This window comes from Tyto alba, unplaced genomic scaffold, assembly GCF_018691265.1.
Source record: "Tyto alba isolate M040663 unplaced genomic scaffold, T.alba_DEE_v4.0 Super-Scaffold_1, whole genome shotgun sequence".
NCBI lineage: Eukaryota > Metazoa > Chordata > Aves > Strigiformes > Tytonidae > Tyto > Tyto alba.
This window is the reverse complement of record NW_024881261.1, coordinates 36,884,693-36,909,109: the sequence shown is the minus strand read 5'-3', so window position 1 is coordinate 36,909,109 and position 24,417 is coordinate 36,884,693. Positions and strand designations below refer to the sequence as shown.

The following is a 24,417-nucleotide window of genomic DNA, read 5'->3' as shown; positions in this document are numbered from 1 at the left end:
GAATAGACAGCTGCTCTGCACAGCCACCCCACAACAGGCAGGAAAGCTCTGGGGTGCAGGCAGGAGAGAGGCAACACTGGGCAGTCAGGCATCAAGGAGAGGTGGGGGCGATTTTTGCAGGCAGGGAGCACAAAAATCTGCAGAAGGCAACGCGTTCGGGGGCATGGGGAAAGCAGAAGCATGCAGAGGATGAACCATGGGAAGTTCACAGCTGTCAGAGCACTTTAAAATTACACACACATTAAAAAAAACCATCCCACAATGGTTCTTGGATTTTTGCAGAGTTGCCTCAGCCTTTTAAAGAGCAGGCAAGGAGCATTTTTAAGAGCAGGTTTAAGGATGCATCTGCAGGGAGTGGTCCAGCTGTGGATGCTCCTGCCAGGAAGGCAGGGATTGAATTAAATCCCTGTTCTTCACCCATTTTAAAATCAACTTTCATGTCAGCTGACTGAAAAAGCCCAGATGACCTTCACTAGTGTGGCCACACTGGGTTTCACTTACAGCCAAACAAAAAACCAGACCAGGGCAACATTTTGGGCCTGGCCCTTCACGTGCTTCCAGCCAATTTGCTTGTGGGCACTGGGGAGGCACACATTTAAAAAGAAAATGCTGGCACTTGGGTCACATATATGCAGAGCACCAGCCAGAGACGAGACGTAGGTTCACCAACACTGCACCCCATCCCCTCCAGACCTCGCTTGTGCAGATGAACGGGGCAGGACAGAGCACATCCCTGCAGGCTCAGTGGCTCGGGATAAAAACTGCTACCTGTAAGCACACAAAACACCTTATGCACACTACAAACCCATTCCAACGTCAATCTACTGACGGGACATAGCATGGCACACTGAGAGGAGCTAAGCCTCCTGCTTAAGAGCAAATTCACCCTCTGCACCATGGTCTCCCCATCATCTCCCACAGCCCAGGAAGCAGCTGAGCAGAGACCTGTTGTATCCCTCTCCTCCAGTCCTGACTGGCATCACCCTTCCCTCTGGTCACCATGGGCCTGGGAAGCAAAGAGTTAATTTCCTCAGATCAGAGGGAATGGAAAGGGTCAACAGTATTTGAATCGATCATTTATTAAACAAAGTCAGGCATGTTTAGTTCATGACTGTCAGGTAGACACTCCCCCACACTCCAAACCCTGTGGTTGAGACAGAGGACCGAGGATGGTTGAAAATTCAGTTCAGCCCACAAATTTCCTCGCTAAAAGAGAACTGCTCACTGGTATCCCAAAACGCTTTTCCTGTTCTATTTAAACCACCCAAAGTTCAACTACGCTTCTGTCATCTCATGCTTTCCCACATATCTTGTAAGCGTTGTGGTGGTTTGAAGTACGAGACTCTATTAGTAAAGAAAGAAAAATTACCTTTGTCATTCCCTCCTTCACGATTCATTACAGCCTTCCTGCTGTCTCAAATCGGAGTGTTAGTCCCCTCTTGCTGAAGGCCAGGGCACGGCTCTGGTGACACCTCAGTGCCTGATGCCTTCAGCTCCCACCTTCCCAGCCCATTTTCCACTTTAAACCAATTTCACCTTCAGTCTTCCTATCCTTCACCAGCAGTCAGCTCGGTCCTCCAAAGCTGCCCCCCCATCTTTTCACCTTCCTCTCTCTGTACGGAAATCCACCCTCAGAACACCCCTCGCTTCTTAACTTACCAAAATACATTCATTCAGGACATGGACCAGGAAAATTTAGGTGACAGCAATATGGAACGATTAAATATGTAACCACGTGCGGGACCCAACGCTAGAGTGTGCTGTGTAGGAAATAACCTCGTGCCGCAGCTGATGGGTTTAATAACGCTGCAGGATCTTTCTCTCTAGACACTGTCAGAAACACTGAAAAACTGGATGAGTCATTATTTTGGCTCCTGGAAACGCACGAGGCTTCCTCAGAAATCCTTGGTGAAGGCAGAGAGCTAAGCAGCACACACTGAGTTTTGAAGAAAGAAGAAAACACATCCAGAACAAGGAAATTTAAAAAAAAAAAAAAAAAAAAAAAGCCAGCAAGGAGAAAATAACATTAGATACTCCTCTATGTGGCTTAGTGGAGAGTCAGATGAGATTCACAAAGACAGAATATAAACCAAACCCACTTTATTCTCATCCTAAATTTGTTTATTTGAAGCATCATGATAATTAGGTTTTGCATTTTGCATTATGGCTGGAAAGACTGCAGAGAAATGCTCAGGAAAAAGCAACAACAACAAAAACCCCAGAGCTCTCGGTGACTTCCCCAGTATTGTCTCTGATTCACTAAGAGAAGCAGGCGAAGCACAGACCTTCAGTGACTTTGTCCAAAACCCCTGGCAAGTCAGCACCCAAGCCAGAATCATGGCTCAAGGTATTTTTACCTTTTGATTCAGCATTTGAGGGACAGGCTTAACTTAGATAAGAAAATAAAAAGCATTTTAAACAAAATCTTTGTGTTTTTTTTAAAAAACAAACTTATTGTTTTTATTTGGACAAGAAGAATAAAATTTAGAAACTTCTCAACATAGAGAACTCTTAAAAAAAAAAGAAAATCATCAATCACTCAGTTAATTTACTAAAGAGGAAAAATACAGTATGTACAAGACTCAAACATCCCATAAGTTTATACAAAAGCTGGACAATAATAAATTTCATTAAAAATATATTAAGCATTACCTGACTGATTCAACATTGACATTTGCCCCATTATTAAAAGGCACAAAAGACTGAGTAATGAAAGTGTTCTGCATCACATCCATTATTGTCAGTAAATTCATCAAGATTAGCATAAAAAATTTATTAAACACATGTTTAATATTCACCATGTAGATCAGTAAGAAATCTTTTTCAGAAGGAGTAAGAAAATAAAGTCGGAAAGGACAAACATTTAAATACAGCATCCCAAGACGCAAAGGCTCTTCCTAGAAACCTTACCTTCAGATCTTCCCAGAACACTTTTCCCAGCTGCGCATCACTCAGCAATCATTAAAAAAAAAAAAAAAAAAAAAAAAAGATTTAACGATCCACAAGCCCACCTTCCTGGTGGATCTGGTGGATGACACCGCGGCAGCATCGTCGGCTGCGCGGAGCCTTTGGTTGCAGACACGCCACGAGCGACGAGGCCACGGAGGTATCGGCGCCCTGCCAACCCACCCACCGCCGGTCTGCCGGCTGATTCACTACACCTGCAGTCTGTAACAGCCACAGAAGCCAGCACGGACCAGGACAGGTGGATTTGCCTTTTTTTTTTTTTTTTTTTTTTTCTTTTTTTTTTCTCCTCTCTCTCCTTTCTTCTTTAAAAACTATATTTGAGGTTTCTGAAGTCACCCTGGGTAACACATGCAGCAGCCGGCTCCAGCGAACTCGGGGGCAGATCTCTGCTGTGTTTCTTCAAACAGTCTTTCGCCCAGCTTGTGCTCGGTGATGATATCTTCCACCCGAGTTATGTAAAGCAAGGATAACAACACTCCCAGGAACTGCGAAAGGAAGGGGCATCCCTAGTCAGAGATCAGATACTGCTGACCTAATGCTGCTCGCAGCAGTTTTTACAAAGTATGTATACATACATTGGCTATATGGGCAGCTATGCAGTATATATACAGACAGCAACTCACATTGTTATTCTTCTTTGCATACAGGGGTATAAATGGATCATTTTTGTGAGGAGCTAGTACAGCAGAAGAATTACCACCCCGGTGCCTTGAAGCATTAGAAAGTCTCAGTGGACACAGCTACTCAGAGGAGAGGACTCAAAAAAACCACAACAAAATTAACCCACCAAATCCTGCAATATATCACAGCAATGCTACTAAATTACTGGAATGACACCTCGGCTTATCAGTTACATTAAATTTAAGTAAAATACAATAATACAGTATAGTCAAATGGGATTTCGCATGCCGTAGCAAAAAATCAGACATGCCATTTAATGGCTAATGCACTGGCCCCTTCTTACCTGGGGTAGCAATATGCCAAGCAGCACACCAGCCATGATGCTGTAGTTGTCCAAAAACCAAATAAGCACTGCATTCGTGCATCCACGGACATATATAACGTGCTGAACGCTCAAGCGCTGCAAAATAACAGAGCAGATGTTCAAACAGGCAGTTGCACTACTGTATGATACGGTAACACATGATCATTCAAAATTCAGGGAGGCAAATTTGGTCCTCCTTCCCATCTCTTGAAACTCACTGAATCTCATACAGACCTCATCACTAACTCTTCTGTCTGTTTTTAAGTTGTTCCACACCTGAACAAGTCCTTTTTTTTTTTTTTTTTACACTTTTTTTGCAACTCCTTTTCTAAAAGAAATGCATCCAATTCTCATTTCAGATCACTTGGAAAGTAGAAAAGTCTCTCCTTAGCTTTTATCTCTGCTTCCAAGTTGAAAGTACAGCAGCGGGAAAATATAAATTGTGGACCAAGTGCTTTGCAATAGGCTCTACAAAGGGCAGGAACAAGAGGATTTCAGCCCCAGTCCTGCAAGCTGCGCTGCACCGTGACCTCAACCCATAATATAGAAAGCACTTGAGGGGGCAGAGAATCCTAAGCAGAAGAATGGGGTGAAGTTAAGCATATGCTTGAGTGCTTCGGGCGTTAGAGCCAGGCTGGACCATTTAGGTGATTAAGCCGTAAATTAATGAACCTAAATGAAGACAGGTCACATGGAAAGATAACCAGTAATCCCCAAACCCAACAACTGAAGCTGGCATTGTGCGCCAAGTGCCTCCAATGAGCTGGGGAGAGGGGCTTTCTCAGACCAACCCCCCCCCCCCCCCCCCCCCCCGTGCCAGCACTCCAAAGCTAGGAGTGGAGAACTCGTGGCAGACCCAATCACGGATTTCTCCTTCTTAATCACTCTGCAATTAGCGCCCTGAGCCAGCAGTCTCTACCCTGGAGCCCCTGGGGTATTCCCAAGAAGTCAGACTGAAGAAGGAGGGTGTCCCATCCCACTCCTGGAGGGAGGAGAGGGCTGCCAACACAACCCGGGAAGTCCCACTTATCTTCTAGGAATAACTATTACAGGATTAAAAATAAAACACCTGCTATTGGCATATAAAATACTTAGAAACAGCTAAGTTGGCTTTACAGAAATCAATTTTATTCAGTGAGAAACTTTGACTTTTAAGTATTAAAACCTTTCCCCAGCTCAGGTCACTACGTAAAAGTATGAAAGCAGCTTTCTTGGCATTAATTGTGCAATTAGCTTAAGGGGGATGAGCTTTGGGAAGACGTGCTTCATGCATGTCCAACAAGGAATCATGGAAGACACAAAGAAGGGAAGATACCACAATCGAATAAGATGAGGGATTTTTTTATTTTATCTGGAATAACTTTCATATACTATTTTAATTGCTGATTTAACTGTCTGGTAGATTTAAGCATGCAGAAGACAATTTTTTAACTGAACAAAAAAATGCAGAGAAGCACCACCCTTTGCCACAACAAGGTGGACACCGGTTACGTTACCTCTTTGTCAATGGTTTTGTATCCACACATGGTGTTGATAATGTCTGTCTGTAAACAAAACAACAAATATAAACCATAGCAGAAAGCAAAAATCATTAAAAAATTATTTTTACTCTTCTTGTGTTCACCCAGCTCATATAAAAGCAACAACAGGGTTACTTCCCAGTTCAACACAGTTTCTTCCAGCAGCCCCAGGGTCAGATTTAGATAGAGCTCTACATGATTTTAGAGAAACTAGTATTGCCAGTGTGTCACAACACAAGACATTTGAACCATACCTAGCCAGCAAAACCAGCGTGGCATCAGAAACCAAAGCTAGCTAAAACAGAGCCGTATGCCACAGCTGTTTCCACAGAACAAACAGCTGGTTTTAATTTTAAGGCCTTAATAACTTCACACATCCGATTAAGATAGCAAGGTGTTAACATGGTTGTCGTGCCATCATGATGACAGATTTAAACTCCAAAATATCTAAACCCCCAAAAGCATCCAATACTATGAATGCTTACACGAACATTTTAAAGACCACATTTGTTATAATAGAATATATATTTTATATAGCATTATATATATGAATATAAAATTTGTATATTTTAAAAACGCCTGAGTGCTTTCATTCATCACAGATTACTAACTCATCTTCCATAGCCATTTAATGTTTTGTGTGGGGTCCCAAAGGTCTACCTGGTCTGGCAAAGCTAACCTGAAGATACCACCCTTCACTTACAAATCAGCCAATGTAAAGCCCACTGGCATCGAAGGAAGCAATGAACAAAACCAAAGACATGGAAGAAAATGAGAATATGCAAATGAGGAAAATAAGGCAGAACACACTCTACTGTATTGATATACCCTCCCTCAAAATTAAAACAAGATATAGAAATGAGATTTCTAAACGCTGGTCGCCTCTGAGATGGGGGTTCCCAGGTCACCTCCCCAAGAAGGAAGAGGGACATTTGCAAAAGATGGAAGGGCAATGGATCTTACAAAAGGGCAGAAACACCAGCCAAGAGTCAAAAAAATCCAAAAACAACAAAAAAAACAAAACCAAAATAAAACAAAAAAAAACCAAACAAACAAAAAAACCCCTTTATTTCACAGGTCTGTCAGGAAAACGTGAGGGGTACCCAAGACGCCAGCTACAGGGAACAGATATTCTTGGAAGTCAAAGTTTGCAACAGTAGGCATCAGTGTGTTGCTGCGCTTGCTGTGAGCGATCTCACATTTACAAAACGCTTGGGCCCAATCGACAAACGCGCAGCCATCCCCAAAATACGTGACCACGAGGAACACAGTCACATCATTTAATTTTAAACACAGCATTTGCTAACAGGACATCGTGGCACAAGGAAATGCACACAACAGAGATGAATGCATTAGAAACGGAGGTTTATGAGCATTTGGGGACTATTTGATAAATACTTTGACTTGCAAACAGTCCCTTTAGAGCCGCCCCAAGGAGGAGCCTGGCTCGTGTTAGCACAAGGCTTTTTCAGAGGATCAGAATCCAAGCTCTGACACTAGTGCGAGTTTTCCATGACTACAAAGCAAATGAGTAATCACAAACCATATCTGTAGTTTTCCAGGACAGAAACCAGCCTGTGTTTGGAAACATTTGTCAAACATACAAGATTTATGCATCTTCTGGTTGGGGGTTTTTTGGTGCCTTTTTTTTTTTTTTTTTTTTCCCCCCCCCGAGGCAGCCAGCCACACAGCCACAGTGCTAGTGCCATCCTGCCAAGCACACGTGCGTGACGCTTGGACCTCACAAGACACGCCAACGGCATCCCCGTGCAGTGAAGCCACAAGCCCTAACATACCGCAGCGTCTTGCTGAGCAGCCTACCCTTAAATAAGAAGTTTGCTTGTTATTTTGGGGCTTCTCCACACCTTTCAATTAACTTCCCTGAGCTTAACATTTTGCAGGCTACCTTTAGGCTGTAAATGGTCTCCTCCCCATCTCTCCAGTTGCCAATGAAGATACATACGGAGAATATATTCCCTGTTTTCCTCAGAGAAGTTTTTATTTTATCACTTTCCTGCCTGACAGGTTGCATTTGAAATCTAAGTATCTGAATATTTGTGCCACAGCTGAAAAGGCACCTGGCATTATTAGTCACTGGTTATTGCAGAGCTTCACCTTCACAGTACTGCTTTACTTTCACACACATCAACTAATCTTTTAAAAGAAGACTTCAACAGAGAAACAAGAGCTACAGGAAAACAAGCAGTATTTTCAAATGACCCCTAAAAAGCCAGATTGCTCTTCACTAGCCAGCTCTATTTTTCTTTGCCATCAACTGAGGGCAAAATCCTGAGCTCTCCTGCTCAGTGCAGCTGTGGATCAGCAGACACTATTTTCATATACACAACTTTCTTATTCTCAAACACCTAAGACTTAAAGCATAACTGTTTATCTTTGGTTTCTGAGAATAACTCAAAGCTCCGTGAAGATTTAAACAGGCTCTTTCTCCCTCTTTCTAATTTTAGCTTTCTATTACTTGGCAAGAGTTTCTAGCTTTTCTTTAGAAGGCCACTATTAATCCTGTTCATACACAAAAAACGCGTAAGCATATGTAATGTAAAACCTTCATATTACACACATTTCTCAGCAACACCTAGCAGGATTACTGACACAACTATTGCATTTATTTTCCCTTTTTTTAATTAAACATCCATGCTCAAGGCAGACATTGAAAGGGCAGCACACAGCAGGCATCCATCATGATCTCTACTGTAGCTGCTCTTACACGTACCCGGTTTCTCTGCCTCATGGTCAGACCAAAGACCACAACCCACTGAAGCGAGGATTGCCTATGCTGGTTTTAAGTTGAAAAATAGTTCTTTATCAAATTCAACATTACATCCATTCCGCAAATGAAGAGCGATGAATTTAAACTGTTAAAAGTTACGTAAAGCATATTTACATGGAACTTAGTGCCTGCTCCTAGTGCTGCCAGTTAATACCAGTTCATCGTAGACTGAAAAACTGGTCCAGACTCCAGCTGACAGGGTGTCCTTCCAGGGAGGATTTCACAGGGTGGCAAGGCGGGCAGTTTTCAAGGATGGGCTAGGGCAGAGCAGCAGCTCCAGTGCAGACCTGCCCCCACAAGGGTGCACTGTCCCTGAAGTAATTTGCCCACATTTCTGGATTTTTCTGGATGATGGGGTGGTTCCGTTTGGTTTTTAATTCATGCAGCAGCTGGTGCACTTTGCTCCAACCCCCACCCACGGAAGCAATCAGGGCCCAGGCTTCCTGGCAAAGCTGGAGAAGCAAACCCTTGGGAAAACACCAGCAAAACTTAATTTTAAGCAGCCCTGGCCTAAGCGAGCCATGAGGTTAGAGGAGTTCCAAAGATCCCTTCTGCGTTTCTAGGACTGCGTGGTGTGACAGTAAGATGGACCAGGGCCAACACATCCAATTAATTATTTTCTCCTTTTCAAGCCATCAAGACCCACGGATCCACAGCTCCCGCCTTCAGGAGGGACCCGTTTTCCTTCGCTTCATCCCCCAGACCTCCTAAAGCAAGGTACCTTTTTAAGCGAACGCCGGTGACCGGGCAGAGAGCAGCGATGCCGGGACTTACCTTATTTGTGACGCAGCAAGTGTAGGGCACCCCGCAGGCCAGCGGTCCCGGGGCCCCACAGTTGTGGTACACGTTTTGTGACCAATCTTTATAATCTTCCCCACCGCAGCACTTAAACTGGAAAAAATTACACAGAAGGAAAAGGGGGGGGAAAAAACATAAAAAAATAAGAATTGTATCTTAACAGAAACTCTTCTAATAAGTAAAAAACAAAATAAGAATAAAACAATTTTAAGAACCCTGAGCTAGGCAGCAATTCTGTAATTTTATCAGCAAGGCTCATATGAATGTATATGATAGATATAACTGAACAGAATTAAAGATATAGGTAGCGTTCCTCTATCTCTCACTGAGCTATTGTCCAGGGTGCCAGATCAAAGTAATCAGTGCTAAAAAGTACTCGCACCTTTTCTGAGTTGAAAAATTATCTTTTCAGGTGTGGACATCATTAGGCAATATTTGCACATTCACTCCATCTCGAGCTGTAATATACTTCTTCGATTTCTTTTAAGGATTGTGACTACATTTTTAAATGAGTCTAAAAGACAAAAGTGTTGCTACAAGGCATAAAAATAAACTCATCAAAACATTTTGGTTGTAGTTTAGTAGAACTGCAATCTGGTAAACAACTACTGTAAATTTACACTGGCTTAATACAAATATTTGCTTTATATTTTAAACGAAGGGAAAAGGAGCAGCTTATTTAATCACTAAAATGTATATTTGCTGTACGTATACATAATTTTGGGCAGTGCATGGAAACTTTAAAGCACTCTGAAGTCTAATGACAAAATTTCCTCAGGATGGTTTGCTTTTGACAGACTTTCCATGATAACTTTGTTTTTCAAAGCAGGCTGCCATCTCCATAACGATGTCATAAAACATACGTATCACTCCCAAAGTTAACTTTTTTTTTTTTTTTTTAAATCATTATTTGGCATGGGCCCTGACATCGCATTTCTGAACATTTTCTGCTTCTTCTATAGTCTCTGAACTGCATGGCAGAACTCTTCAATAATCCAATAAACATTTCAACACACCAGCCTTATTAAAAAAAAAAAGGCTGTGAGTCAACCACACGTGCCATTAAGTAATGCTCAGCTGGGCTCAACACAGTTTCTGAATTTTAATTGCAGGTATATACGCTTCCACGGGCATTTTCTTTGAATAACCACCTTGTTAAAGAGCCTGCTATGTGCCCTCGAGTGAAAATACAATGGCCCAGGTTCAAACAGCCTAGCTGCCACCTCATTTCTCTTTACCCGCTGCCTCCCCTTAACAAGATGCTTTTGAATGTCTTGGACCAGCCAGCAGAAATGCTGAGCGCAAGAACTTGGGTGGAATTTGGACTGAATTTGTCTGGATCCAGATGTGGGGCCCCTATAAGCCTACCTGTGTGCAGGATCTGGCCTGGAGCATCCCAATCGTACCTACCGAAGCAAAAGCTACATTTTGCCCCACCACACACCCCCACACTCCTTCTTGCAGTAATTTAGAGTGCTCCATAAAATCACTGGAAAAACTCAGAGCTGTCGCCAAGGTCCTACCGCATCTCGGCACTGAGTTAGTCCCAGGAAAAACAAAAAAACAAACCTGCTTTTGTACAGAATCCATTATGTTCTTGAAGTCTAAATCATCATAGTAATTCTCAATTCCTCTTCTAATATTATCGTTCAGAAAGTTGATTGTCTACAAGGCAAAAGTAAAGCAAGATTCACAGGTTACACATGATGAAACAAAATTAAAAGAGCAGGTTAAAGTGACAAGTGTGTAATCAGTGAGCACAAAAGGAAAGGTGCTTTTTCTTTTTTTCAAAGAAAAAACAAACTCTGGTTAAAAATAAATCACAGCACAGTCCTTCATCCATTCTCTTTTAAGAAGCAGCCTCACTGCTGGTTTCGTGCTGGGAAGTGCTAACAGCACAACACCTCCCCAGCGAGGTGCTGCGTCTCGGAGACCCTCCAAGCATCTCCCAGAGATGGTCCCGTTATCCCCACGCAGGGTCCCTCCCACCGGGCACTGGGGATCCCTGTCACCTTTTGGGTGACAGAACAGCGGGTTTGGGTGGTGGGTGATGGAACCACGGTCTGCGCCACCCCCTGGGCGACAAAGGCTGACTCTGTGTGTCCCTGATCACCATCCTCCATGGATTTTATTTTCCCATTAATTTTATTTTCAACTTTTTATTTTACAAGGAGTCCATAATTGCCAGAGAAAGAGGCTTATTCCACGTTAAGCAGAAAAAAAGTGTGTCTCTATGTTTTACAGTGGTTGTTTTGGGAAATACAGCAGTGGAGCAGTGGCAGATATAAAATGGTATCTCCTCAGCTTGGCACATTAGAAATTAAACCAGCAAAACCTTTTTAAAGTTCAGAAGATGAGAAAAAAAAAAATATATAGTATTTAGTTTTCAACATTCAGCGCAATCACAGCATAGCAAAAACTGGGTCTAATCATAACCAGAACATAAAAACTTTCCTTTTAACCCAGCTTCTAAAATTATCAAACTTAAATCCTACAGGTCAGAAAGAAACCTGAAATACACCTACTAATTTTCTCAGTATTACAAACTGCAACACTTAAAACCAAAACAGAACAAACCCAATTATTGCATCAGTAATTAGAAATAACACGTGTCTTTGCAGGACTATCCTCACTGCCCAAGAACGAACAGCAGCAAATAGCGACGGCTCTCACGCTACCTGTATCACCTCATTTAGACCTGACAGATTTGAGAAGGAAATAGAGAAAGAAATGGGAAAAATCAACGAGACATGCAAAACAATCAGAGTTTCAATAGAGGCCATTACCCTAAGCTTTTATTAAAATCCTTCCTTCTCCTCCCCATACTAACCCAAACTTCTCCATTAACCTCGTAAAACAAGCAAAGAAGCCTGACCCTGAGCATAGCTGTCCTGCTCGGCCAGCCAACACACGTCGGGAAAAGGCTTACTGCACAAAACCCCCAACAATACAGTTTCTTTGTCCAAAAGTCAACAGCAATTCTTACTCGCACTCTCAGCAAATACCATCTTTGGCATTTACTTAATTTTCTGCATCCCAGGATGCCCACACTCTGACACCAGGCAGGCTGATCAGAGTAAATTTACTCAGAGTAAATCTCTGCATGAGGCCAAAGCGACTCCGCCGGCAACGGCTAACAACAGCTTCTAGAAATTAAGATAACTCATCCTCTGCTCTCACAGCTCAAGCTCATGACCTCCAGTCCAGCAAGGAGTAAGAAGAAAACACTAGCTAGGGCGAACATAATACTACTTCAAAATGACAATGACATGTTATTTTTCTTAAAAAAAATCTTTTTAAAGTTGTATTTTTTTTTTTTTAAATAACATACGTAACATCATAGGTATGACTACTTCTTGTGGAGATCAGATCAATAGGATTGGGGTGGGGAGGAAGGAGGCTTTATTATTCAGCATCTCCTTTTAATGCTCATAATTTTGCCGGATTAGAAAAAAATCAAAGCATAGAAATCTAGTACTTGCCATAGTGAACACATCTATGTTTTAAAGCATTCCTAACAGAAAAAAATAATAGTCTGCTGCTATTTAGAAAAATTAAAGTTTTTATCTAATTGTAGCATGCTTGTAAATAATGGGGTCTCCTATAGAAATTAGTTATGTTGCTTATGCATGTGGGCAGGGAAGAGCCGTCCCTTATATACGGTAAAACATTTTGGCTACTAAAAAATAACAGTCTCCAAATCCACCTAAAAACTTCCCAAATCAGCCGTCTGAGAGCCATAAGGCAAATGAGAAGAAAGCACTTTGTAATAGATGAAGTGCTGGGACGTTGTTTTGCTCATGTTACACATTCTTAGTTACCAGATTTTCTCCAAATTCTTTAATCTAGAATTCATCTCCAGAACAGGTGACCAATCCCACCCATCCCCAAACCTGAAAGGCCCTGAAAAGTCTTCAGACCTCCATCAATTAGTGCTCAGGTGACAATTTTAACAGACATTTTATTTGCTCAGTAGCACAGCTGTAACATCATGGACTGTGAGTAATTGGTGGTCAAAACCAAAATACAAGCGGCTCACCTGGTTTCTGAAGATCAGGGCCACCACTCCCCCAGTCAGCTCAATCAGCAAGCAGATACCGAGGATGTACATGAACTGCAGAAAAACAATTGCAAGCGAGTCCTTAACCAGAACAAACCCCAATTACTCTCTCAATTAGTGTCCTTAACTCTGTAACATTCAATTGCCAACAGACTTGGCTTCTGCATATGAGATGACATCTTAATGAAAGATATAAAATTATGGGCTTGTTCTTATAAAACTGTTCACTTAACAATAAAGCATTTTTTTTCCTCACCTGAGTCATTCTGGGTTTTGCCCAGTTGGCAAACACATTATTTTTCTGCTCTGAATGAACTCAAAACCAACAGCTCCAGTTATCACGCCAAGATACTGCTCTCTATAGCAGCACCCCAGAGAAGGAGATTCATAGACTGCTAAAAACCACATGGAACTTTATGCTTTTATGCTTCCTACAAACACAGCACTTACCTGTTAGCTTCCATTTCTTGGGTAAAGCAGTGTTTTAAGACAATCCAAACCACCTAAAACCCAATCCACTAAATTGCCAGTGTTAAACCATAGCAAAACTCTGGGCTTAGTAACTTTTAGTGTGTTGTTCAGAAGAGGGAACGGAGCAGCACTGCATTACCGAGCCAGCTGAGCGCCGAGGCTGCATGGTGGGCACTAACAGGACTTACTATGTGCAGTGGTAAGAAAACTTATACCTGCTAGCTCTCATTTTATTTATTCATCTGTGTGGAATACATATACACACTCACTCACACACAACCACAACAAATGCACCTGTGACTACTTATCAAAGCGCATGCAAAATATGAATAATATGAAGAAATCCATAGCAACACCACAAGACAGCTGCGACATGCCAGTACTCGAAATGTTTTTCCAGCCCGAAGGATTCTTAGGCATAAAATATGACTGTTATGTGAATTTCCGTCTGCTTTTCAACAATTAACTTAATAGGGAGTGAAGTTTTATGATCTCTCATTTGAAAATAATCTCTAGTGCTCCACCCCAAAAGCTGGTTTAATTTCTGTGCTCTCAATATCAGTGTCATGAATTCACTGGACAGATAACTTTTCTCCTGCTAAATCAGGAATCAGCCTGAGCAGCAGACATCAGGATCTTTCTCTGTTTCGATACCCTACCGGCTTTGCTAACACAACAGGAACAGAAAACGTCCTCGGCATCAGATGAGGACACACCACCATGCTCAGAGTGAAAGAGGCCACCACCGCCTAAGGACAGACGCTCAGCAAAATTCCAGTCTAATTTCAAAACGCACACTTAACTCTTGCTTTGGCCTAACGTAACCACACGTTTACCATTTCTTTACATTGAACTGACATGAAGGTGAAAACGATGTTTTTGCTCTTTACTTTTAATTAGTCACACACGCAGCTCCCATCTGCGACCACAGCGTTATACTGGGATTTCCCTAAAATATCCCCGCTCAGAGGCATTGGAGAGAAAAAAACGCGTCCCATTCGGTTCATTTCCTCTCGAATTGCCCTCTGCTGTACAGCTAACATCACACCACACATCCCTCCATCGCCCCCGCCGAAGGCAGGCAGGCGGGCAGACCCCAGCCACTGCCAACCTGACCTGGGGTTTCTTTCTCTACCGGCTTCCTCTGGGTTGAAACGAGAAGCGTTTGGAGAACCGTCGGAGACCGCAGCTCAGTCTCGGCACTTAACGCCCCAGCAAGCAGGTCTGCAGCTTTAGGAAACCCCCCCGGAGCGGCGGGGGAAGCCGCAGCCAGCCCCAGCCTTCTCCCTCGGCCACGGGGCAGCACTATTTCCTCTTCTCCGAAATAGTTCCCCCGAGCAGGGCACGTGCCCACGGCATGGCCAGACCAGATTAAGAGCAGGCACCGTGGTGCCAGGCTAGCGTCAAATGGTATTCCAACAGCTGAGTTTGCACAAGATCCATGCCAGCGGATAATAATTCACATTCCTAGTTGTTTTCTGTAAAGCCCTTAACTACTGGAAAGCTGTTTTTTTCAGCGCCGGGCTCTGACCCTCGCCTGTCCTGCCGCTGGCAAGACGAAATACCGCTGGCTCCCTGATGGGGGGACATCCACAGGCCACGGTTAGGGGACCACTGCCACAAAGCAGTTTCAGATTTAATTAAAATCAAAAAAGCAACCTCATTAAAATATTTTTCAATGCAGACATAGTTACGGGTTTGAGTTCAGGTGACACTGAAAAGCAAAAGCAATGAAAATTAAAAATTAAGAGTGAAACCCCCGATACTTACTGCTTGAAGAAGGCATAAATTGTCTCTTAAAGAAGCCAATACACCCACAAAAGATACCAGGAACATTATAATGCCCAAAAGTATTAAAATGATTGCTGGGGCTAGAAAGGCACTTTCTAGAGTTTTGTACTTCTGTCTTTCAACTTCTGCATAAATCCCAACGGCGAGGACAAGGGCTCCAATCACCTGAAACAGAAAAGGAGAAGAGCACAGATGTTACTCTTTCTCCCAGTAAACACAGAGATGACATTTTGTGAGTGTACATAAACTGTGACTACTCACTTCAGAATTAATTATAAACAATGAAACATTCAAATCAGAAGTTTGGATATAAAAAAAAAAAAAAAGAAAAAGAAAAAAACAAACACAAAAACACAAAAATGCAAAAACGCAAAATAAAACCCTCAAAGATTAAAACAGAATAAAAGCCAAGTTAGAAAAAGCCTTGAGATTTGTTCATTTCAAAAATATATTTAATGACGTTTTAACATTCTGGAAAACAAATTGAAACATACATCACTGGTTGAAAAGTAATTTAATACTCATCTGAGATCACATATATTACATATACTAGCAAATGTCATGGCATTAATGCTCCTCCTTCGCATGTCTGTCCATCCTTCCCTCTCTGTGTGTATAAATATATATACGCCTCTAACATAACACAATTTCTAAGCAATCAACAGCTTACATGTCCCTTCATATCAGCTCCTATTGCATCTAGGCTCAGTAAATACAGCCTGGTGTATCCTATACCTCCACTCCTCCTGCCATCAGGGGAAATGCACCGGACTTAAAAAAAAAAAAAAACAAACAAACCAAAAAAAAACCAACACACAAACCAAAAAATGCAAGTTTGAAATGACATCACTTTCTTGAGTGACTACCAGATAAAGCTGATGAGTGAAGCAAGAAGTGATGCATTTCATTTAACGAGGTAAAGATATTTCAATCAAAATAATTACAGCTAAGTCAAAATCATTTGGTATTAAACCTACGGTGTGCTGCAAGTTGAATTATGCTGAATTTGGAAAAAAAAAAAAAAATGCAGCTCACAGCACTTTATCAGGAAAACTGCAGTGGAGAAACTTTCCTGCCAACTCCAACATCCAGGCACATCCTCAGGGAAGAGCCCAGATTCAAATCAATCATTTTGGCAATCCGATAAACAGCATTCCCCTTTTCTGACCCAACATTTCAGCAGTAACCCCGAGCCTGCTCCCAGCACACCAACAGCGAGGAGAGCACATTTCTTAAAAGTACAAAGCTTTTTTATCTCACACGGTATATCCCAGACAAAGGTCTAGACATACTTAGTTGCAAGATTGTGAGCCCAAGAGATGAAATATTTTTTTAATTATGGGATATCTTAAAATAAGTAACAACTTCCTGGAAATTCTTGATTTTTCTACAGGTAAGAACATCCCAAACGACTTTACGTGAAGAATGCCACCAAGCTCTCATTTAAACAAGAAAAATCTCAGAAGAGTTCACCCACAAAAATAAATACACTGAAGCTATTTAAAAAGCAACTTAAAATTTACACAACCAAGTGCAAAGCAACCCTCCTGATAAATTCAGAAATTGTACTGATTATGGAGGGCAGAAGAGAAAACATGGTGGACAGATAACAGGTACCCAAATTTACCATTTATATGCTTCCACTGTAAAACTGCAACTAGGGTTTTTTATTACCACATGGTCAATTTGTAATGAGTGTTAGCTTTATTCTTTAAAAACTTCAATTATTTGAGTAATAAAGTATAAATCACTGTTCAAGCAGAAGGCAACATAAACAAATCAGTTTGAAGTTTTTAAACACAGATATAAGAATTAAGGAAAAAGTCTCAGAACCATACAAAACAATTACAGAATATAAAATCAGTGACTGTACATGTATATGTGATTCAGGGGTTCTATTATTTTTATTTTTATAAATTAAAAACATTTTAACCCCCCCCAAAAAACCTAGAAACCTGATACCTTCGTGTCCCGACCACATTTACCCTGCTTGAAAAATAGCAGATAATACCATTTAAAGACAGACTACCCTGCAAACTAAAGAACCGTTAACAAGCTCAACAGAGATTCTTTGTTTACAACATTTTTTAAAAAGCCAAAACATCGGACATAAAACATGGGGATTAAATATTGATGGGGATTATCGGAATTTCAGAAGTGTGTTGTTTCAAGACTAAAACATTTACTGAAATGTCTTTCTTAGCCACAGTTTCCTCATCAAAACATTCAATTTAAGGTGGCCTTCAGTTTTAAAGATTCCAAGGTGCCTGTGAGTAGAAATACAAGATGTATTCCCACTTTAAGAGCTTAAGATATATGGACACATATAGACATACTGATATACTCATCCTCTTCCACCTGCATTTTGCTCACACACCCTCCAAGACCACTTCTAGCATTTTAAGTGTACAAGAAACTTCAGTCCTGCCTTTTGTCTTCAGACACCAAAATTCTCCACCCATCACAGCTTTTAGCATCCCAAGGACCAAGGTGGACAACGTCCCAGCCCAGGCAAACGACAGGATTCAGGCTATTTTGTGACCCACGGGGGATAAACGGGGAGCTCCTCACCACCCCTCTGCTCTCTCCAGACGGGCACCACGCCACTCGCTCCGGAAGGCTTCAGGATACCAGACACGGAAATTATGTCGCTCCCCAAGAAGAGGGCCACAAAATATTCACCTAATAAAACTCCCTGGAGCCATCCTAAACTACCAGTTCTGCAATCTGTGGCACGCAGAGGGCACATGCCACGGGGAGGCAAAAAGCAAATAAAAAACTCAAATCAACCTATCATATAGCAAACACACACATCCAAGTTTTATACAGATTTTGAAGCATAAAAAACTATTACCAAGGGAAAAAAGCCCACCTAAGTACACAGGTAAAATCTTCATTCCTTACAATATAGATTTATGCTTTTATTATAAATTTTTTTTTTTTAAGCATTTAATAAAAATCTTTTAAACCTTTAATATGGTCAAACCAATAGCAGCAATCCTTTACACCAAGCAGATGTGCTAACTTAGCAATCATCCCACCTGTTCCTATTCTGTGGGACCGTGCTCTCCCTTCCTGTGACCAGGGGTGGAAACACAACTCTTACGTAGGTAGCCCACAAACATACACACTGTTTACATCCTGCATCCTTCACAACAGCTCCTAATCTGGCAATTCATACTGTGTCCACAGGAAAAATTAACTGATGCTGACTCACATGAAATATCTACCAGCGGATACCAGGGGTTTTCTCTGGGGCTTTTGCACACGCAGAAGTTGCTTTCCCAAGAGAAAGTAAAAGCATTTATTTATAAGATAAGTAGTGGTTTTAACCCTGTGTTTATAATACTTATTCTCAAATAAAGTGCCTGTTCAACAACAGTACCTTCTGTTTAAAAGTGCTGGATGTTTTTTCAGCCAGGCCAGAAAAATTACATTACAGCCTCATTCATCAGCAAAACAGTTGCCAGAAAAAGTTACAGTGACTACTTATTTTTAAAAAGCCCTGGGTGACATAGGAAGACATAGCAGCGACAGGGCCTGTAGCAAACATCCCCTCCGGCACTCCCAGCAATGCTTTCATTTCCTTTGTGCTTTTGGATAAGGCTGATATTTAGTTCCTGGTGATTTTAAGCAATCCTGGGGACTTGAATCCGGGTGTTCATCACTCACAAATGTACTGGAGGAAGAGCAACAGCAGGGAGGAAACTGAATGGCCTCAGCATCCCGTATGTCACAGCCTAAAGCAGCAAAAGAACATGAATCACCTGAAATTTAAGCAAGCCAACCCTTCCACAGCCAAACTTTACTCCCATTTACACCAATTAAAAAAAAAAAAAAAAAAGAAAAAAATGTCACTAACACAGCTGAGGAAAGAACCAGGCCGCTGATATTTACGGCTAATGAGAGCTGCTTCACTAAACTAGAATAAAAGAAAATTTCAAGCGAGGAAGCCCCGCGCCCCACCTCGCGCAGTACGGTGTGTGTTCGGCACGGCAGCCGGGAGCACGGTGCCCGGCACCAGCCTTCCCGAGAGCAAACGCTGACAGCCCCCCATCCCTGCCCTGCCCGCACCCCCCGGCACGCCGGCCACCCCCTCTCCCCCCACAGCAAACTCTCTCCCTGGCAGAGCCGGCAAACGGAAGCTCTTGGTTATAAACACGGGCAGAGCGTTGAAAATCCAGAGCGAGCAACTACAAAGCGTAAATGAAATCCTCAGGCTGCTTGAAAGAGGCTTTGTCCTCCAGGGATACTCAGAGAAACGTTTCAGAAGGGCCCTTTTTCTGCTACCAGATTAAATCTTATATCCCACGAGCAAGGGCCCTGGCTGCCAACGGAAAACTTGGAGTAGACAACGTGCACGGTCCTTCGTACAGGACACGCGGCAAAAAAAGGGTTCGAAAATGAACACCACAAATTTCCCTCTTCTGAAAAATTCCACCTGCGGAATCGCTGCTGTGGAGTAACGCTGGAAACTTCAGGGTCTAAACTCAAGGGTTTTCCTTGGTTGGTTTGTCTGCTAACAAAAGCAAAAGGCAGCCAAGATCCCAAAAAGTCTGAATTACACCCAAACGCTTTGCACTTCAATTTTTGTTCATCCTTAAATCATAGCTTTAATCAGACACCTACTATCAAACCTCGTGGATCTAAACCTCTACTCCTCTGCAACGTGCCAAAAGCTTTACACTCCCACCTTGGAAAGACCGTGTTTCCTAAGACAAGAAATGCAGACCAGCAACACAAGAACTTAGGCGGCGTTTAAACTGAAAGAGCCAGAAAGAAACCCTGCCTAAGCATCTCATCCACCCGTACAGCCTGGAGCCAGCACAGCCGGACAGCATCACCCCAGTATCCCAGAGCCTGAAAAAGCATCTTTTAAGATCACGGTCCTCACAACAAGCCCCGACAACTCCTTCCAGCCCGGGGAGTGCCTGGCCAGGGCAAATCTGACACATTTGAGGAGTCAGTGGTTGCAGACTGGACCCATCGGCTGGGACTTTTTATCACTTTCAGGAGACAGCACGGGGGTTTTACCCAACACCTGGCTGAGGACAGCAGGCGTGGCACACCCCTAGAAGTTTTAAAGCTTCGCAGTAACCTCTAGCCGAGGCTCTGAAAATTAATTATCCTATATACCGATGACTGATTTTGTAGGGCAAAGGCTTTATATTTTTTTGCCCAGCTCACCCAGGGGAAGAAAAAGCGATATTTCAATACACGCATAAATGATTTTATCTGGCAAACTTTCAACTCTTGCAAATCCCCAGCCGCCAAAACCAGTTTGCCGGTGCCAGTGGAAGGCCAAGGAGCTACACCCACGGACACAGGTGTGCCAGCCACCGGCTCAGCAGCGGAAACATTTATTATTGCAAAACCCCCCGGTACCTCGCACACGAGTGACCCCGATTCCCGGGGAAGACGAGTCGCGCCCGGGACCCCACGCACCACCCACACACACACACACACACCCCCCCGCCCCACGCACGCCCCCGGCACCGCCCGATGCGAGGCCGCACGCTCGCCCACGCGTGCACAGCCCCTCTCCGTGTGTGTGTGTGTCTGTCTCTGTGTGTGCGTGTGTCCCCCGCCACGCGTGGGCGGCCGCCGCCCTCACCCAGAAGGTGGTGGAGTAGGTGATGAGGGTGAGCTTGAGGCAGAGGTAGGAGAGCCGCCCGCAGTACCGCACTTGCTCCGCGTCCCCCGCCGCCATCCTCCCGCCCCGCAGCACCTGCTGCTGCCGCCGCCCGCCCTCCCCGGCCCTCCCGCCCTCCCTCCCTCCTCTCCCCTCCCCTCCCCTCCCCTCCCCTCTCCTCTCCTCCCTCCCCTCCCCTCTCCTCTCCTCCCTCCCCTCCCCTCCCCTCCCCTCCCCTCCCTCCCCCTTCCCCCCCTCCCTCCCCCTTCCCTCCCTCCTCTCCCCTCCCTCCCCTCCCCTCCTCTCCCCCCTCTCCTCCCTCTCCTCCCCCTCTCCCCTCCCCTCCCCTCCCCTTCCCGGCGGCGGGAGCGGCCGCCCCGTCGGGCGGGTCCGGGGGCGCCGCCGCTTCCGGGACCGGCCCCGGGAAGGAGGCGGGGGGGGGTGGGGGGGCAGAATGGAATCACACAAGTGGTGGCCCGGAGGAGCGATAAGACGGGGGGGGGGGGGTGGAAGGAAAAGCTCCGAAATGCTCCCGGCTGCGGCTTTTTCTTGTTGGTTTTTTTTTTAAATCACAATTTCCTTTGCAAACGCCCGGCTGCCGCGGGGATGCTCGTTCAGGACTGAGCCCGCTGCTGGAGGCATCAGGAAGAAATACGTCGCTACTGGTGTGGGAGTCGGGAGCAGCGCACGCAACCCCCAAACCTCTGCAAGTGCCCTTTAAGACAGCGTCGGCAAAAATCCATAGAATCACAGATCGGTTTGGGTTGGAAGGGACCTTAAAGCCCATCTAGTTCCCACCTCCCCGTCATGGGCAGGGACCCCTTTCCCCCAGCCCAGGGTGCTCCCAGCCCCGTCCAACCTGGCCTTGAACCCTTCCAGGGAGGGGGCAGCCACAGCTGCTCTGGGCACCCTGGGACAGCGCCTCACCCCCCCCACAGGGAACAATTTCTTCCTTATGTTTCTTCTAATCTAAATCTGCCCTCTTTCAGTTTAAAACCATTACCCTTCAACCTACCACTTAACTCCCTAAAAAGAGTCCCTCCCCCCCTCTCCTGTCCCCCCTTTAAGCCCTGGGAGGCCGCTCGAAGGGCTCCCCGGAGCCTTCTCTTCTCCAGGCTGAACCCCCCCCAACTCTCTCAGCCCAGCCCCCCAGGGGAGCTGCTCCAGCCCCCCCAGCATCTCCGTGGCCTCCTCTGGCCCCGCTCGAGCAGCTCCGGGTCCTTCTGCTGTTGGGGGCCCCCGAGCTGGCCCCAGCACTGCAGGGGGGTCTCCCCAGAGCGGAGCAGAGGGGGAGAATCCCCTCCCTGGCCCTGCTGCCCCCCCTGCTCTGGCTGCAGCCCAGGGCACGGGTGGGTTCTGGGCTGCGAGCGCACGGGGCTGCCTCACGGGCAGTTTCCCCCCCACCAGCCCCCCCAGTCCCTCTCCTTGGGGCTGCTCTCCAGCCGCTCCTCGAGGGCCCAGCCTGGGTTTGTGCTGGGGATTGCCCCGACCCACGGGCAGGACCTTGCCCTTGGCCTTGCTGAACTTCATCGGGTTTGCATAAATGCGTAGCTGCTGCTTGGGTGCTGGGCTTTCCAGTTAAGCCTAAATAAACATTGCAAAGCAGAGTCCCTACACTCTCCAGCAGTGTAATTAAGCAATATCAGAGAATTTACCTTTCATTACAACACCCAGGCAATTGCCTGTGCAAAGAGGGTCCAGTCCTGCAAATAACACTGCTCAAGTGCAACAGTTAATGGGCATATTGCACTGGCCCCATTTTCTGCCTATGCCGGCATTTATCCACATCCCGCTGTCGTGACAGTGGGTCAGTGTTGGATCTTACACAGCAGTTATGAACTGCAAACACCATTCATGCCTATGAGATGAAATAAACCCTTTCAAGCTGGCAGCGCTGCACTCCTGTCCCACAAAGGACTATTTTCCTTGGGGAAAAAAAGTCTCATTCAAAGTGGTAGACAACTGTCACAGAGTCGGTTGTTGCGTCCTGGCCCAGAGCAGAGACAGACGGCATTGAAAATCAGCGTCTGGTACCAGAAAAGATGAAGTGCAGCAGCATTTATTCTTAAATTATCTAGCAAAGAGACTATGGAAAACCTCCGAGCTACGTAAAAGTGGTTGGTCGCATATCATTTTGTTAGGTACGCACAGTATAGCAGTAGTTGCTACCAAAACCTCTTTAATACAGCCTGAAAAATTCTCCTGGATAATTCTGTTATTAAAACTGCCACTGCTTTTACATGCAGTGCTAAATTCTGCTTCTGGGAAACAAATAATCCAGCCCAGGTCCCTGACAGTGACAGACAGCTCATCACCTCTGACGTTTCTGACAATATGTAATACAACGTCCTAAAGCATCCATCTTCTAAAATATCAACAACTTCAGTCTTGAGACAAATTTGCAAATATTCCTGACACTTACCCATGGCGTGCAGGCTGGAAATCATGTCGCATATTGTGTAAGCACTGGGAATTAGAGTCTACCACACGTTCTTCATGTCTCACTGGCATCGTTCACATCCAAACCCGTTCCTGTCACTTATGTTTATTCCTTCTTTGTGTATTTAACCAAATTAATAATTTTGGTTTGACTTTCCTAACGCCTTACCTTGTCGTTCGTGCTCTGATTTCTGCAAATAAAATTTCAGGGCACGACCAGCTGGATGGGAAAGCTGATTAAAAGGAGTGTCCATTTTCCTGTTGTTGTCATTCTGAACTGAGCCAATACGTCAAAACTGGTTCCTGTTATGAAACAGAATGAAAATAATTGAATAATCCTTTTCTTTTTCTGAATCTCAGACTGTCTAGACAATGAAATGGCAAGATCTCCAGACACAGTTAGTATAGTTTATCAGCAAATGGTGGTTTAAAGTAAGATGTTATGAATTGCCTGCAGGGCTGAGGGTCCTCCTTGGTTGCACGCTCTCCCCCTCAGCCCAATGCAGGACAGAGCTGCAGTTTTCCAACCAAAAGTTTGGCATCTCTGCCGGCATCAAGGCAGATTGTGCATCACTACATCTGCTCCCGAGAGCATCCAATGGCTCAGTTAGGGATGGTTTTGTTCATGTTAAGGATCAGTAACTTCTACACTGCCTCCCTCACCTCCAGGGTTACCGAGGTTGTTGCGAGGATGCACAAGGCATGGTAGATCCCATGGACAGTCTTCAAAAGCCATGGTCTGTAGAGCATTTGACCCAGGGCTTTAGGAGGTCTGCAGAAAAGGCAGGTGAACCCACAGCTAGCCCTGCACCAAGCTGCGTCAGAAAGACCCCAAGCTTTTCAGAGCTCCCAGCAGCATTTTTGCTGCTTTCTTCCAGCCCAAGCCTGGCAGATAAAGCCACAGTCTGGCTGCATGTTGCCCCTCCCTAGGTGGATGCTCATGGTCCTCACGTGCCTCTCTCAGAG

At 44.5% G+C, this 24,417-nt stretch overlaps 1 protein-coding gene across 1 annotated transcript; it reads right to left on the bottom strand.

The window, feature by feature from the left end:
• Positions 1-3,267: 3,267 nt before the first annotated feature.
• TSPAN15 (tetraspanin 15) lies at positions 3,268-21,090 on the bottom strand. Its single transcript, XM_032994594.2, has 8 exons — positions 20,995-21,090; positions 15,360-15,545; positions 13,098-13,172; positions 10,628-10,723; positions 9,035-9,151; positions 5,449-5,496; positions 3,932-4,048; positions 3,268-3,452 (listed from the first exon to the last, which is right to left on the bottom strand). The coding sequence occupies exons 1-8, from the start codon at positions 21,088-21,090 to the stop codon at positions 3,300-3,302; spliced, it is 888 nt and encodes a 295-aa protein (XP_032850485.2). The 3' UTR covers positions 3,268-3,299.
• Positions 21,091-24,417: the final 3,327 nt, after the last annotated feature.

What these genes read in the sequence shown, in the direction of transcription:
- TSPAN15 (XM_032994594.2), bottom strand. Translation starts at nt 21,090, where the DNA reads ATGGCGGCGGGGGACGCGGAGCAAGTGCGGTACTGCGGGCGGCTCTCC. An exon ending in CCTACTCCACCACCTTCTGG is followed by an intron (nt 15,546 to 20,994) that starts GTGAGGGCGGCG and finishes TTTCTGTTTCAG; the next exon opens with GTGATTGGAGCCCTTGTCCT. An exon ending in ACAAAACCATTGACAAAGAG is followed by an intron (nt 4,049 to 5,448) that starts GTAACGTAACCG and finishes GTTATTTTGCAG; the next exon opens with CGCTTGAGCGTTCAGCACGT.